The sequence below is a fragment of the Andrena cerasifolii genome, chromosome 2, assembly GCF_050908995.1.
Source record: "Andrena cerasifolii isolate SP2316 chromosome 2, iyAndCera1_principal, whole genome shotgun sequence".
NCBI lineage: Eukaryota > Metazoa > Arthropoda > Insecta > Hymenoptera > Andrenidae > Andrena > Andrena cerasifolii.
Window position 1 is genome coordinate 16,300,370 of NC_135119.1, and position 16,241 is coordinate 16,316,610.

Below are 16,241 nucleotides of genomic sequence, written 5' to 3' on the forward strand. Positions count from 1 at the left end.
AGTTACAAAAGAAAATCGGAAAACAGCTGAATTTTCAGGGGTTAATTTCACCCTTTTACAGTGAATTTGGATAGCAAACAAAAATTGCATCGTAATCAGGAGGAAACCCCATTCATATTCACAAAGTTTCAGATTTTTTCGAATTTCCGGGTTCGAGATCTTGCTTTGTTAGAATGAAGGCAAAGTTCTCACTAGAATTTCAATTAACTTTATCACAGGGCTTCTGAGTAAAGCGTAAATAAGATTGCCGATTGATAAACTTGCACTTCCGAATGTCTTGAATTTCTTCTTCGTCGTCGACGAGAGGAGATTGGTGTGCAGTGGCCTCCTAGCTGGACAATTCCGAGCGAGATACCGTCGCATTCCATGACGACTTCGTCATTCGTTCAGTAATCTTTGACAGTGTCTGTGAACCCTGACGCCGCTTCGAGGAAATGCGAGAAAAAGGACTTTTCAGAAAACTAGCATCCCTAATCGAGCAACACAGAGGAGTACTATAGTTCAGTGTTCCTTTCCATTCAACTACACGGTTTTGCGTACCATGGCACAGGTACTATTTAGTAAATTTTCAGAAACTTTCTCCTTGCATAAATTTTCAAGTGTCTGCTTGCCGAAAAGTCGCACGAAGAAGGATAAGACCCACTACTGTTACATAAATGTAATTGTACAAAATGGAGCAGTAATTAAATGGATTCTATTACGACATTTATCTATCGATTTAGTCGATCCATTCACGCAAGGCTCCACGCTCCGAATTAAAAACGATCTTGACACTAATTCACGAATAATTGATCCAGCTTATTGTGCACATGTGCACGACTTAGGATTATCTGGCGCGCGCTCGGGCAAAGTAGAAAAAGCCTTCGTATTGAGAGCCTACACACGTGCCCTTTGCTGCACTCGCGAGATTCGCGATGGAATGTGTCGACGCCTTCGCGCGAGTCCCACGAATTTCATTCTTCACTGGTGTCTTCTAATTGCGATTCGTACCGTGAAAGGAGGATACTAAACGTCTCCTCTTTCGCGGCGGAGTAATTCCACCTGGGGAGATTCACGATAGAAAGAATATACAGCATGTTGCACAAAACTGGGACGAGTTATCATCGAGTAGATTAGAAATTCGAAAAAATATTGCAAGGCAAAGTTAAATATCTTTTGGTGCTACATCTTCTGCATTAGCATCGAGCACTTATAAGTGTATTTTGCGAGCAAATTCCTACTTTAATTTTCTTCAGATTTCCCTAGAATTTTCAAGAATTTCCACGGGATTCTTATCTTTTCTTTGCGATCCGGACTTTTTACTTTCAAGTCTACCTGACTCGACTAATTCGATCTAATTCAACTATTCTCTTATTTAAACTATTTAATTCGAATGGATTGTGGTTTGGAGAAAAATCCTCCCCCTCAGAAAGTAGCGGAGTAAGTTCATTAAGCAACCGGCAGAGTAAGCAAAATTCGACTTCGTCGTGCGGGAAATAGAATCAAGGTCCACGAGTTTCCGAGGAACTCGAGGTAACGACGTTTCCGTGTCGGCATCCTTTCCCCGTTTTTCCTTCATTTCCACTGATTCCCCAGTTCCTGCGATCTTCTAGGTAGCGGCGTTTACGAAAACGAAGGCGCGCAAGCATCGAGCACGCTCTTCTTCGTGTGCGTCCGCGCTGTGTGGCGTAATAATTATCGTAGATCGTTACCCGCGCGTGATAATACCATCTTCGTTAGGCTAATTAGCAAAGTTAGCTGTGGAGCTCGGTGAAGCAACGGGGCACGGCCAACTTCATCGTCCGAGGGGAATTATTTAAATGGAGTGGAGACAACTTACATACACGCGTCAATCGGTGATTTAAATTATTCGCTTCTCTGAATTCTCAAGCTGAAAGTAAAAAGCGACTTACGTTCCTGAAGGTTTTAAAAAATTCAGCGTATCAGAGTGTAATAGCAATAATGAAAACGAACTAGAACAGTAAGGGATGTATTGTACTTCAACGATAATTTCCCCAATTCTCCGCGAAACGGAATAAAAGCAGACTCCGATACTAAGAGATCCTGAACGAGTCTCTAAGTATGGGATCGACCAGTCCACGGCCAGGCGATCCGCGGTTTCGATTAAACCCGTCCGTTTCCACGTCAGCCAAGGACTTTCGCCTAGTTGCGCGAGGTCAGGAACACAAGTCGTCCTCGTTTCACGTTCGAGGAACACAGGCGATCGTTTGACGCGCCGTCACCAGATGAATCGTACTGGCAATTAGCGCGGAACTGGTTTCATCGACGCGCGTATCGTTCATAAAGCCGCTTCGAGCATTGCTACCTTCCAGCGATCGTAATCGTTCGGCCACCATCATTCTTTGTCTCTCGGCGATAGTCCGCAAGAGAGTTGCGCGTTACTTTTACTTTCGACGTCTCTTAGTCTTATTTGATCACCATCGATCGCATCGATTGCACGGATGCTAATTTTCCTCTTCTTTTTTTGCGGTTGTTGCAGATTCTCAAGATGTTGATCTCGACGCCATCCTGGGCGAACTGTGCGCCCTGGAGCGCCGCTGCGACGGCGACATTGCTGCTACACCCGCCACGGACTCCCAAAGGCAGGGTCGACCTAACAGTGCCAGGATCACGGCTAGCGATAATACCGATATCGGCAAGAACGAAGGAGGTAGCGTGTTCTTTGAGTGTTTTTACTGTACCGCACGACTGTGCTTGTTGGGGATATTGACGTTTAGATTAGCGTTATCTGTGGATTATGTTGGGCTTTGTAAGTGAAATGTGTGTGGATGTACCGAGGAACGGTGTGACATCTTCGACGTGCATGCACGAACAGGTGTGATAAGATGGGAAAGCGAGTGAAGCTGCTGGTTCTTTTGATTCTATGATGTGGAGTTAGTGGGGATGAAGATTACTAGCTTCGGGGTTCAATAAGTGATCTAGTATGGAGGCTTACTACTCGGTGACTGAGAGAGTTGTCCTAATTCCATGGTATACCTGTGCTGGTGTATAGAAGAGCGTAGATAAATATCGTTAAAAATTTTGAATTCCATTGGAGGATCGTTAAAATTGAATTGAATGGACAAATTGCAGTTGCATACTTAGATTGCGACATTACTTTCGTTACGTCTCACTTCTCCTACTTTTCAAATAGCCAATTTGTCTCCAATAAAAAGTCCACTTAACTGGTTTCTGTGGCAACTGCAGCACGCACATATAGTCACCACCGTAGTATCGATGTAATCGATATCTACCGTGCGGGGCAAGCATTTACGAAGCACGGTTGCATAGAATAGCTGTTGCGTATTTGCAATTGTGAAACTTGCGCTGATAAATCTTTTTAAACGAGCATATAATATTTGTTTCAGCTATGCGCACCGACAGTCCCGACAATGACAGCGCGTTCTCGGACACGGTATCGATGTTATCCAGCGAGAGCTCAGCGAGCAGCAGCGGATCTGGGCACAAACCACCTCAGACCGCCATGCACACGGCCCCTCAACAACAGTCCCATCAACTTATGGGTGAGCATCAATTTTTACGCAAATCTTTGAGTATTAAAAAATCTGACGATTTTTTATTTCTACCTGTTTCTCATCCATTCAAAAGCTCACAAGATAATAATAATAACAACAACAACAACAATAATAATAATAATAATAATAATAATAATAATAATAATAATAATAATAATAATAATAATAATAATAATAATAATAATAATAATAATAATAATAATAATAATAGAGTGCTTTAGAATTATATAGAATGCACGTGTCAATTCAAGGAGAAGGCAAAGAATCTAAAAGAAAGTACTTGTATGTATTTTAACGCTCGTAGAGATAAAACAACTTCAGTGGTCTGAAATACCCCCAAGGAATTTTTCCTATTTTATAAAACATATATTACCTATATTTGTACTTTGGCGACCTTCGTCACAAACTCTTCACTCCAAATGGAGTTCGGAAACTCAGAGATATTGAAGTTCATACATTTGAACGTGCACCTACTATAAATACCTGAATTACCAGCTAAAGCGTGTAAAAATTGAAGAAGCAAATTTTCCATTTCAAGATGCTGCAAGCAGAGTCAAGGCAGAGAAGATCCGACTGGCGCTGGAGAAGATGCGCGAGGCGAGCGTTCAGAAACTCTTCATCAAAGCGTTCACGTTGGACGGTAGCGGGAAAAGTTTGCTCGTCGACGAGGGAATGAGCGTGGCTCACGTGTCCAGGCTTCTAGCCGACAAGAACCACGTGCCAATGGATCCGAAGTGGGCCGTAGTGGAGCATCTGCCTGATCTTTTCATGGGTAAACGTTTTATCCTAGCTGGTCCCATTATCGATGGCGTATCTTGGAATACTTTTAACCCCTGGTCGCGCGCTTTACCCTCAACAGAAAGGGTGTACGAGGATCACGAGCTGCTGGTGGAAAACCTGCTACTGTGGACGAGGGACTCCAAGAACAAGCTGCTTTTCGTTGAGAGGCCTGAAAAGACTCAACTCTTCCTCACTCCCGAGAGGTTCCTTCTGGGTCCATCCGACAGGAGTAGCGGCGAATACGACGACCACTCTCGCAATATTCTCCTGGAGGAGTTCTTTTCCAGCAGCAACGTTGGTGTACCAGAGGTACTTACCGATGTGCTCTGTAGTATCAACCTTTCACCTAATGGGAAACACTTGATCGAATCGATCTTTTGCTGAATGTTGTATGACGTGCATTTTTAAACCTAGAAGTCCATGTCGCCTTTTTAAATTAGGTTCTCGCCTTGTTATCATCTAAAGTCCTCATCTTTGTCAAGAAGTAGGACTAATGTAAAGTAACACGTGCAGTTTGATATTTGAGATGGGTCCAAGTAGAGTCTGTATTCGTTAGACGAGAGTGAAACCAGTCAGTTTACGGATCGATCTTAATTTCCAGGTGGAGGGGCCGCTGTACTTGAAATCAGACAGCAAGAAAGGCTGGAAGAGGTACCACTTCATTCTACGAGCCTCCGGTCTCTACTACTGGCCGAAAGAGAAGGCTCGCACCGCCAGAGACCTGGTGTGCTTGGCGACCTTCGACGTGAACCAAATCTACTATGGGGTCGGCTGGAAGAAGAAGTACAAAGCGCCGTCGGACTTCTGCTTCGCGGTGAAGCACCCCAGGCTGCAGCAGCCCAAGTCGACGAAGTACATAAAGTTCCTCTGTGCGGAGGACAACGCGTCCATGGAACGGTGGATGGTTGGAATCAGGGTGGCCAAGTATGGCAGGCAACTGATGGAGAATTACAGGACCCTGGTTGACGAGCTGGCGCAGGAAGACCTCGATATGCTTGCGCACGCGAGATCATGCTCTGTCAGCTCTATCGCTGTGCCACCTCAGAGCCAGGCGCAGTACAACACCAGCAACGATAATGCCCGCCAGTTCACGGAGAATTCGAGGCACAGCGTAGAAACTACTAATACTAGACAGTACGACGGACAGAGGCAAAGTTACAACCCTGAGCAGAGGCAGAGTTACAACAACGATGGAAGGCTGAGCAGAGCAAGCAGCTCGAGTTCCAGCGGATGCCTGTCGGATGGGGCGCCCAGCAGTTGCGAGGTAATTATGAAAAGTTACGAGTTGAGTTACAGGCAAGAGTCCAGGTCATTTGTTGAAATGGATAGCTCGTTGGTATGAAGCGAGATCGATGTATCACGTGTCTTGTGGTTTTTGTCGCAGGTGGCCTTCGAGTGTGGCGAATTTCCAACAGGGACGATTAAGAGGAAACCCTCGATGAATCCCAAGCTGCCCCTCACGTCCATCACGAGACAACTGAAGGAGGTGGGTGAGACAGTTCGAGACGAGCCAGATTTATGTCCAAGTCCCACGAGTTCAGGATCCGGCACCCTCACCAGAAGGCACAGTCGAAGGAGGAGTGGTACTGACTCGGACGGTTCTGGCACGCTCAAGAGACATCATCGATCTGGTAATGCGACTCCAGTGAGTCCTATACCCCCCGGCACGCCTGTCAGAGAGAGAGCAAGCCCCATGGGATACAACAGAACGGAGAATCAGGAATCGAAGACTCCAACCAGCCCGATTCCGTCGTGTATGGTACGTATTAATCTTTACTGTAGGCTTGAAAGACGAATGTGATTTGGAAGGCGTTCTTGTAACATTGGGTGTTGCATCGGGTCGAAGATCCGCAGAGTATCTAGTTTTTAATAAGTCCCCGAGAATTCAATTCCAATTGTTATGACGATAAAGTAGTAGCTGATGGCTATTACTCCCGATCAATAGACGCGGTTTTACTTGGTAGGTTCAGGGGAATTCTCGACTCTTCCGCGTATCCACAAGGTAGTGGAAGGAAATCTCCTTGTCTAACCCCAATTCCCAATATTCTCGTTTCTCAATAGGCTCAGTACTTGTGAGCAGGGCTTGAAAACTGTTATAATATCGATTCCGGTTCTCCAAACGGTTATGAAGAACCTTTATTCTGAATAACTCTTATGAAGAACCGAAATTTCCAACTATTAACTGTTTCGGTTACGGTTCCTATTTAACCCAGACCAATTTGTGAAACGTAATTTTACAGATGGATTCGATAACTTCCTTACCACCGCCACCATCACCGTCAAGGGTCATCGAGGAAGCAGAATCCGATAGTGAGCCACTCCCACCGCCTCCGCCAGAGATGTTCCGATCGAACCTCTCTCTAGACTCACTGCCACCGCCTCCAGCACCAGGTGAACTGCCAGTATGCAACACCCCCGAACTATCCGGCTCGTCGTTGAGCCTCGCGTCCCTCCCGCCACCTCCCAGCCCCCTGGTGGGCGAAACAGGGACCATCCGTCGGGCAAGGCCCAAACAGTCCACTCCCACGAACTCAGTGACCCCCGAGAACACGCCAACGCACGCCCCGTCAAGACCCGCGGCCAATCAGCAGATGTACTCGAGCAACTCATTGCAGAACAATGCAACGGTGCAGAACAGCCAGATGTACAACCCGAATGCTCAGAACGCCGTGCACGCGAACAATACAGCCAACTCGGCACCATCTCCGCACAGTTCCTACCCAGGATCCAACGCGAGCACGCCAACCTACGCACCAAGCTCCCCAAATTTCGCTGCACCGCCGCCATTCGTTCCTCCACCAGCCTACGGGTCCCAGCAGCCGCACGGCAACTCCCAGAGCCTCACTAGGCAGAATTCAAAGGCGGAACCGATGTACGGGACTCATCCAATCGTTCAACCCATCAGGCCCAATCCAAACATGGACACGGTGCGACGCAGCGCCATGAAACAGAGCTCCAGCCACTACGCGGCGCCACCGTACCTGGCGGAGCTGAAGGCTGCGTCCAGCCCGCAGCCGCAGCGCAGGGTGACCATTCAGGAGCCTCCGACGTCGCCTAAATCCAAGACAGGCACTGGCAAGAAGATCTCGTTCAATCTTCCACCTCAGCAGGAGCCGGGCAGCCCTGCCCTGCCGCAGAGGAAACCGATGCCTCCGAGGAGATCGGACAGCACTAGGCTCACGTCTCCCAAGAAGCTTGCCGCGTCGGATCAAGCACCCCCTGGGGACTTCTTGAAGGACCTGCAGAGAGTGATGAGGAAGAAGTGGCAGGTTGCGCAGAAGTGCAAGCTCGATTCGACCACCACGCCGCACGAGGTCTTAGGTTTCCGTGATCCACCACCTGCCGTGGCCGATTATAGGGAGACGAACGTGTCGAACTGGGTGCAGGAGCATTACGGGGCTGACAATCTGTACGAGAACGTCTACGCGACGGATCCACACGCGCCGGTGGAGTACGCGTCCAGCCCAGCCAGACAGTCGACCGTCAGGTTCGCGGACGAGAATCGTAGCATCAACATCGTGAACGCTATCGCGAGCAAGAGAAGACCACCTCCGCCGCCACCGAAGAGGGCAGAGACCACGCATCTGACCACCACCAGGGCGATGCACTGACAATAGCAGATAATTCAGCCCCATCCCGAAAGGCGATGGTACTGCTGTCTGTGCAGCTGGTGGAAGGGCTAACGAAACCAGTGCGAGACGGATTCGCTTTGCTCTGTGATTCGGCCACCGTTTCGAGGTCCTTCAGCATCGAGCACACACGTTGACCCTCCTCTGCGTCGATGAGGGGAGGAGCCGCTTGTCTTCGGATGAGAAATGGGGAATCGACGATTATCCTTGAGGAGAACCTTTCGAAGGGCTTCGTGTTCGCGTACATCGCCAGAGGTTGCATGGAATATCGGCTTTGGCTGGGAATCGTCTTTATCCGCGACCGTTATATAGGATAATCGATGTACATTTAGGATTTCGAGGATGGAGTGTCTGGAACGAGGGATATACTGCCAATCGACGATCGTCAGACGTCCGCTCGCCTCGAGTCGGATGCGCGTCAGTGGCGAATAGCGAATTTTTTTAGCAAGAACTTGGGATTACCAAATCGGAGGGAGTAGGTCGCTGAGGTCGATGTCGAACATCAGCTTCTCAGCGGCGGCCATTTCGCAAGGCCATTCGACGATAGACCGTAAGGGGAAACACTGCCGCACATATTTGGGATGTGATATAGAAGTCTTAAGCTCCTATTATTGTTTCACGTGATTCGGGACGATCATTGTCGATTTTAACGACACACGAGCCGCCGATCGCAATTCTGTGCGCAAGTTAATCGAGAGTTAACTACATTCCCGGCCGCGTGTTTAACACAGGCCGGAAGTGGACGGTTCTCGCGTCTCTTCTATTAATGGACAGCCGTAGGCGACGCGAATCGGGTAGCGTGAAGATTTTCTAGCGATGGTAACTTTTTTTCAAAACACACGAAGGGCAGAGAACGAGGGAAACACGCTGTTCACGAAACACATGGCGATAACCGCTGCGCTCTGTTTTCTTCTTTTCCTTTGTTTTCGAAATCCCCGTGCATAGGGGTGTATGTATATAAATGGAAACACGTATGAGCGTTTATATCAATATATCGATCTTTGATGCTGTACGTCTAGATGGTAACGTACAATTCGAAATATCCTCTGCGACGTGGACACGATAACGCTTGAGCTATTCGATGGACCTCGATCAAACGTCACACCGCGACTCTATTTCGTGACCATTCGAATCCTCTTAACTGTTTCGCGCTGGAACTTGCGATCTCGTTTATGGCATCTTCATCTTCTTTCTGTTCCTGCTTCACCGGTATCCTTCCAAGCAGACTCTTGGCGAAATCGACGCGTGGCTAGAGCGCGCTTAGGAGAAGACTTTGGGCGACGTGGGTGAATAGTTGTTGTGGGTGGTACGATCAGCTTGCGCTAAGTTGAGGCTTAGCTATTAACTAAACGATCTTGAGGTTGCCCTGATGGAATTCTTACGCAGGATCCTCCGAGTCAAAGTACACAGTAATTGTAAAGTATAGGTAGAAACTGTATGAGAGAGAAAATACTCTGATTCAACACTGAATCTCTCAAGACAGATTATTTTACCAATCTGCGTTCACCAAGACTTTTTGAATTCCTTTCGTGGCTTCCATTAGCCAGCTAGGTTCGTACAGGTCTAAAATAATTGAAGAACCATGACGCGAAGGACTCTTCTACTTGCAAGTCCACGAGGCAACTATCCACTTTACGAGCGACCTTCATTGAAGTTCAACATTGAAAGACTTAGGCGTCGAGGAGTCATCGCGAGGATGATCCGCCAGTTTCGTACCACATCGCTTCGCCATTTTTGAATCGCGCTAACTGGTCATCGGGGCAACGTCGCGCGTTCCGTTGCATCAATTTTTGTACACACCGGCAGTACCGACTTAGAAAAGGGGACTCTGAACGGGGAGCGACATTCTGCGCTGCCATTTACACTCGCGCGGACGCCGATGGAATTTTCAGCAACGACTGAGGGGCCGATCCGACCGATCGGGCTCTTCTAACTTTTGTATTTCACTACGAATTTCTACCGATTTCTACACGTGATACCGTGTCCATTTACGCGACCGTTTTATATCTTTCTACGATCCTCGGACGAGGGCACGACACCCCTGCCTGTCCACCGAGGGATCTCCCTCGAGGACGTCGATGACTGTCCGTCGCGTTCGATAGGGTCTCGTCGAGACCCGCGCTAAACTTTTACGATATTAAGAATACCAGGGGGAAGGCGACCGAGATACGATATTTTCTACTGCCCAATTTTGATATATCGAGGCTGGACGATCCGCCGGCCGATCGATCGGCGCGTGTCCACCGGCTGCTCTCGCGGCGAGCTTTCCCTCCGGTCGATCGACGCGCGGACACGCGAGACTCCAGCGACGGGAATCGCCGCGTGTGAAATGATAACAGGGTCATTTGATACGACGGTGCGCCGATTTAAGTGTAACCTACTGTAATCGTCCGCCGTGAACGAGCGGACCAATCAAACTGAACCAATAATAGTAATGGTAAACGATTATCGCTAACGAGTTATACGAGTTTTTTCGGGACTAATGTATCGACCTTACGGAATCTTGACCGTGGTAACTGACTTTTACGAGTAAGCACGTTTTTACGACGAATTATATGTCTGGACAGGCTTTTCCGCGTCCAGGAATATCGGGTTCGATGCTTGAACTGCCGCCGTGCTGGATTTCTTGATGCCGATGTTCGAGGGTGGACGATGCTTTTAGAGTCCAACGATTCGTGGTACGGGGGAAGTAATGTGTACTTGTGGCGTTATTATGGATATACCGTAATACTTGTATTATGTATAATTATAATAATGCTCGTTGCATAAGCGCAGCTGAATTTGGTCGATGCTCGGTTCTGATGCGATACTAAAAGAAGGGAAAGGAAATTTTAAATCTGGACAGTGTGCTGCTTGTTAGCGAATCGAGTAGTAGATCGATGGACAATTCTAATTGGACACGCACAGATGGGAATATATAGTTGTTAACGCTCTGTAACCCAATCAAGTTACACGATATTTCAAGCGTCTGTATTATTTGTAAGATTCCATTTATTTATTTGAAGTTTATGTATAATTGTGGTTCCGAGGCGACAGTACAAATGTTATATTAATAAAAGGCGTGTGTACGAGTAAAGTTGAAGTTTTAATGTGTAGAAATGTTGATTTAATATGTACAGATCTATTATCGCGGAGTCTAAGGTATAACTAAAAAGAAGTCGAAAGTAGCTAAAGGCTTGGGTTACAGAGAGTTTATCCTTCGATGTCATCGTTCAAATTTGTAAACTAGCTCTGAAGGCGGGCACTGTCATAGCAGGCAACAGAAACTATACAAGCATATTCGTTACTCGAGACCAGACTTTGCAAAGTCTTTATCTACTAAGTAAAAGATGAACAATTTCACAGGATCCCATCGATCACTGCTCCACAGTACAACTACTTCACACGCAGCACTTGTGACGTCCCGCCAATTTTCCATCCCACTTTCTCTCGAACATCCGCGCCAAGTGGTTCCGGCTGCCGCGAACGTTTTAACAACGGCCAAGCTCCTTTTTCTACGCGTAAGGCTGAGGCACCTTATCGAGCTAAACTGGACGAGATGTCAGGAATCATCAGCAGATAGCTTAGTGGTGTAGCGATCGAGTGCTGGATCGTTTTCGTAGCGCTGTTCACCAATTTGATTGAGTGACGCACACGGAGCGCCGACAAGAACGACCGACGATGCCCCCTTCGTTCCGAGCCGCCTCGATAGGCGAGATGTGCCACGCGGCTGGAACAATCTGAGCCCCCCGAGTGGGCCGAGTTGGAATCCGGGGGAAATCGTCGACGATCGCCGCCGTGGGAGAGAAATACAGGGGGAGACAGAGAGCGAATTGTAACGAATCGATGTATAAGTGGTTCGTAACCACCCGCGAGAAATTATGTTTATCGTTGTGTATCGTACCTACCGTTCGTTTTCTTTCCTCTGATCGAGTATACCCTATGTTGTACGTACGTTTTTTGTAAATATTGTAACGAGCCGGTAGCGCGGAGATGGAGAAAATTATCGTCGATGAGGGCCGACGGCCCGATCCGATTTATAATAATATAAAAACGCACTGTATTTATGGACGACGGGGGAGCGAGATTTTCGTTTGTGTCGAATGGAGGGGGGAGAGAAAAGGGGATTCGGTCCGGCGAACGGGGCTCCACTGCGTTTCGTTTGATTTCTCCGGTCGACAGCTTCAGCCGACGAACTCGACGAACCGTTTGGATACTGTGTTTGCATCCTATCGATTACTTTCTTTCTTTTTTTTTTTTTTTTTTCTTTGGTTAAGTATAGTTTAGAGCTAGATCCGTTCGATGGTTTTTACTCTTCTTCGGAGGCTATTGCGACCGTTTAAAAATTGCGACAATACCGATTACTTTTCTGCGGAGATCACCTATCTCTCGACGCCAAACGTTTTTTGGTATGACACCAGGCGGAGAACAAAAATAATGCGCAGCAGTTGAAATATTATAGGTATTATATTCATGTTTTTATGTAAATAAATTTTTGGTATATTTCAATGATCGTCGAGTAATCGATTTATTCGCCACAGACAAAACCCTGATCCTCGGCAAAATTTTTGCATTTCAGGAAATTCGTGTTTACGTGACTCTAGAAATGAAAATTCTCCTGTTCCTTGTAACAGAAATTTAGTAGACAATTGCGCGATCAAAAGAAGTCGAGACTTGAGAGTTTAAGTGAAACGGGTATCAGCTTTATTCAACCAGAGATTTTTATTCGACAATTTTATGCGCGTTTTTGCAAAAGGACATTTTGAATCGGGCGCTCCACGAGTCTCCAGCGTGCGCGAGTGATAAAATAGTGCTGGTTGCTGTTCATAAAACGCTCCAATAAAACAGCCCCGTTTTTAATATTCCCTGGAGGCGCGAGGGCCACGTCACGAGGGTACGCATAAACTCTTCGGCTATTGAATTTTCTTTGCATAAAGTCGATGCTCGTATAATGTAATATCGTCTTTACTGTGCGATAAAAAATTAAGCATCCATTTTCGGCGATTCGTCGTATTATATTATCAGAGAATTTTTCACTCTCTAGAACTCGCAAAGAAGAAATACAGAACCTGTGCCATTTTAATCTATGTACGTACCCCTTAGTGTTGCACAAGGTACCTAGGGGAGACCGGGGCTAGCTGATACGTTTTTCAGTTTTCAATGTTTTTCATTTTTGTTTGAATTAATTACTTGATAACAAATATGCTAAAATATACTTTGGTCCTTCCTCTTTAATGTATTGTAAATGAAAAGTCGAGAAAATACATACAAAATGAATAAAAAAATGTTATTCATTTATCTATATAGAGAAAAAGTAAATAGTTTTGACACATCCAAATTGATCGTCCAAATAACATTTTTTTATTCATTTCGTATGTATTTTCTCAACTTTTCATTTACAATATATTAAAGAGGAAGGGCCAAAGTATATGTTAGCATATTTGTTATCAAGTAATTAATTCAAACAAAAATGAAAAACATTGAAAACTGAAAAACGTATCAGCTAGCCCCGGTCTTCCCTAGTTCTAACTCACAATTCAGATGATTCCCAGACCTAAACAACGCCAAGATTTAAATCAATACCAGAGTCAATATTATATTCCGCGTGTCCGGAATGCTAAGCACGCAATAACTTCGTACATATCAAAAACGTAAATTTTAAGAAAAGTCCCATTCATCACATGGTATGTAAGTAGCAATAACTGTCATTTCTCAGACACGGAGGTCAAGATACCACCGGAAGCGTGTCAGAATTCCTCGAACCATGCAGTTACGTTTCAGGGTACCAGCGAATCGTCGCAGATGACACGGTTCCCCTTGATCAGGGCACAATTACAACTGGTCCACTCGTCTCCCGATAAGTAAGTAATTTCGCTTCAAGGTTATCGCTTTCGTAACCCGCGGCCCATGCATTACCTTCGCCTATGTTGCTTCATAACTCGGGGAGATCGACGTGAATGTATGAAATTGCTGGCTGGCCCGTTGCCGTGGGCGCGGGCCACAATTTTATAGGCTGCTTTTACGACTTATGGGAGTCGTGTGTTCTACTTTGCGTTTACGTTATACCGCGACCCTCGAGCGTTTACGTCCTCCTCCGTCGGGGAGCGTCCTCCTCTCTATCGGACGCCGAAAAAAAAAATTCCCTTTCGAACTCTATAAGGGCACACGACGGAAAATACGAAACCGTCTCCGAAAGTCTCGGAACTTTTAAGCGTAACGATTCGCTCCTCGGCTGGAGCCCGTTACCCACTCTCCCGCGTGAAACTTTTCTTCCGCGCCCTGTTTTTTTTTTCATGTAGATTCCGACGATTTTTATAGCGAGATTCCCCCTCCACCATTTTCGGCTAAGTAGAACCGATTGGATACGGGTAATTTACTTTTTGGTTGAGTTATCGATCCTGCAGCGAGGCGAGGGAACTTTTATGTCCTTATTAACGAGAAGAGCCCTTCGGGATAGTAAGTCATTGCACGAATATAACCCAATGGATGACAGAGATGGTTAATTATAACGACACGGAGGAGTTTTAGATAGCGAAGAGTTCACCAGGGATATCATTCAAAACCCACGAATTTCAAGTCTTAAGGGGTTACACCTAGTCAGGCGGCCGAAGAGAGGCGAATATTTGTGAACTTTCTTTTGAAGAAGCGGAAGCGTGTATTTTTACAAATTTTTCTGCGCTTAAAAGAGCAACATTTAAAGAACATTTGGTAATTTTTTCGTAGATAAATATTTACGTTTCGAAATCAAATTTGATTTTTTTTTAATAAACTATATGAGTGTAGGTTCCGTTGTACGTACCGATTTCTTAAACAAATTATTTTTGTAAAAATGGTGCGCTTTAGAAGAAAAGTTTCGAAAATCCGCGACTAAGATGGACAGTTTTTCGAGTGTATTTAAAAAAAAGTTTGTCTCAATCAAAGAATCCGTACGTACAACGGGAACTACACTCATATAGTTTATAAAAAAAAATGAAATTTGATTTCGGACCTGCTGGTCCATAGTTACGCCATCGATCAGCTTTCCAGGGGGGGGGGGGCTAGAAGATTAATTAATATATTAAAATTTATGGATGTTTTTCTAATTTTTTTTGTATAGTCTCTTAAGACAGTGTACTAAAGTTAGGTAATAAAATTTTTCTATGAAAACTGTAAATTATTCCTGAAAAAAATCTTAAAAAATGGCTTACTTTTCCGGCCGTCACAGTGGTGTTCTCCCTTAAGCAGTCCCCAAACAGGAGGTTAAGTCCACCATTGATCCTCCAACTTGCTACCGAATTATCGCCCAGCTTATCAATAGTCGCAACGAGATCGCGATGAGAGTCGCGAAGAAGATGACAGGAGGAGAAGATTGGTAACCTCGAGGACCAGCGCCCTCACAAGCTGAAGAATACGATAATTATCGCAATAAACGGGGAACGGCGGCGACTTTGCGGTTCCTTTCGGACAGCCGAGAAACGACGGGATCCACGGAAAGGTCAAAGTGTCTTTCTCGGGAGGGGAAGGACGTCGCGCCCGTGGATGTCGACCTCGTAGAAGCTATCCTGGCCACGAATGAACCGTGAAGATAAGGGTGGGGGGCGGCAGGGGGCAGGGCGAGGGGACAGGGGGGGCGCAGGATAGCGGAACGTTTCGAGAAGCGGTCCGCTTTCCAGGAACACGGGCGTAAATCACGATTTTATTACGGATAATTTTACGAGGAGTCGAGCCCGCCGCCGCCGACGCTGCTAGCGAGTGTCGGGCTACCTTAAACTCGTAATCGCGCTGGCCCTCGGCCGCGGAATCGTTAGCGAATTAGAAAAACGAGGGGAACGGACCTGGAACACGATCTTCGGCGACGCCGCGACGGTTCCGCGCGAAATCTGGTTTCGCGGCAGCCTCGTTTGCCGGTAGGCTGACTTTCGGCCGGATTCTTCGCTCTCTGCTTCGAGTCGCTTGTAATATCGCTTGAATTTTAAGAGCGAAGTCTTTTAGAAAAAGGTATCCGCGGGTCTTCGAAGTCTTAATGAGTTCTGAAAGTCCTGGCGAGTTCGTTGATAGTTGCTACGTGTTTCATAAGTGGGAACTTGAATACGGCGGTGTTTAGTGTTTGTGCTAATGAAAGTGAGGATCCCTTTCAACTCTGGGAATAAAGAATGCTTTTGGACATATAGAATTCTCCATTTCAGTTTCGAGTTTCTGTTAGTACGGTTTTTTTTTTTAATCGATTGAAAAGTCCTCGCGGAAAACACTGTAAATGCCAAAAATCAAATTCTACGCTATAGTATTATCATTGACACGTGCAACACTTTCCGGTGTAATTTTTATTTTTTAATTTTGAGACACAGTGTTTCCTGCGAGG

The 16,241-nt window shown here is 46.2% G+C and overlaps 1 protein-coding gene across 5 annotated transcripts in view; it reads left to right on the top strand.

Moving 5' to 3' along the window:
* LOC143366051 (uncharacterized) overlaps nucleotides 1-12,412 on the top strand; it is a 211,822-nt gene extending 199,410 nt beyond the window's left edge. For all 5 annotated transcript variants that reach the window (XM_076806782.1, XM_076806781.1, XM_076806779.1 and 2 more), the window contains 7 exons: nucleotides 2,480-2,650; nucleotides 3,348-3,503; nucleotides 4,054-4,287; nucleotides 4,375-4,604; nucleotides 4,897-5,559; nucleotides 5,680-6,054; nucleotides 6,536-12,412. In XM_076806782.1, the coding sequence (XP_076662897.1) occupies nucleotides 2,480-2,650; nucleotides 3,348-3,503; nucleotides 4,054-4,287; nucleotides 4,375-4,604; nucleotides 4,897-5,559; nucleotides 5,680-6,054; nucleotides 6,536-7,906 (3,200 nt within the window). In that variant the 3' untranslated portion in view covers nucleotides 7,907-12,412. The remainder of the gene's footprint in view (nucleotides 1-2,479; nucleotides 2,651-3,347; nucleotides 3,504-4,053; nucleotides 4,288-4,374; nucleotides 4,605-4,896; nucleotides 5,560-5,679; nucleotides 6,055-6,535) is intronic.
* The last annotated feature ends 3,829 nt before the right edge of the window (nucleotides 12,413-16,241 follow it).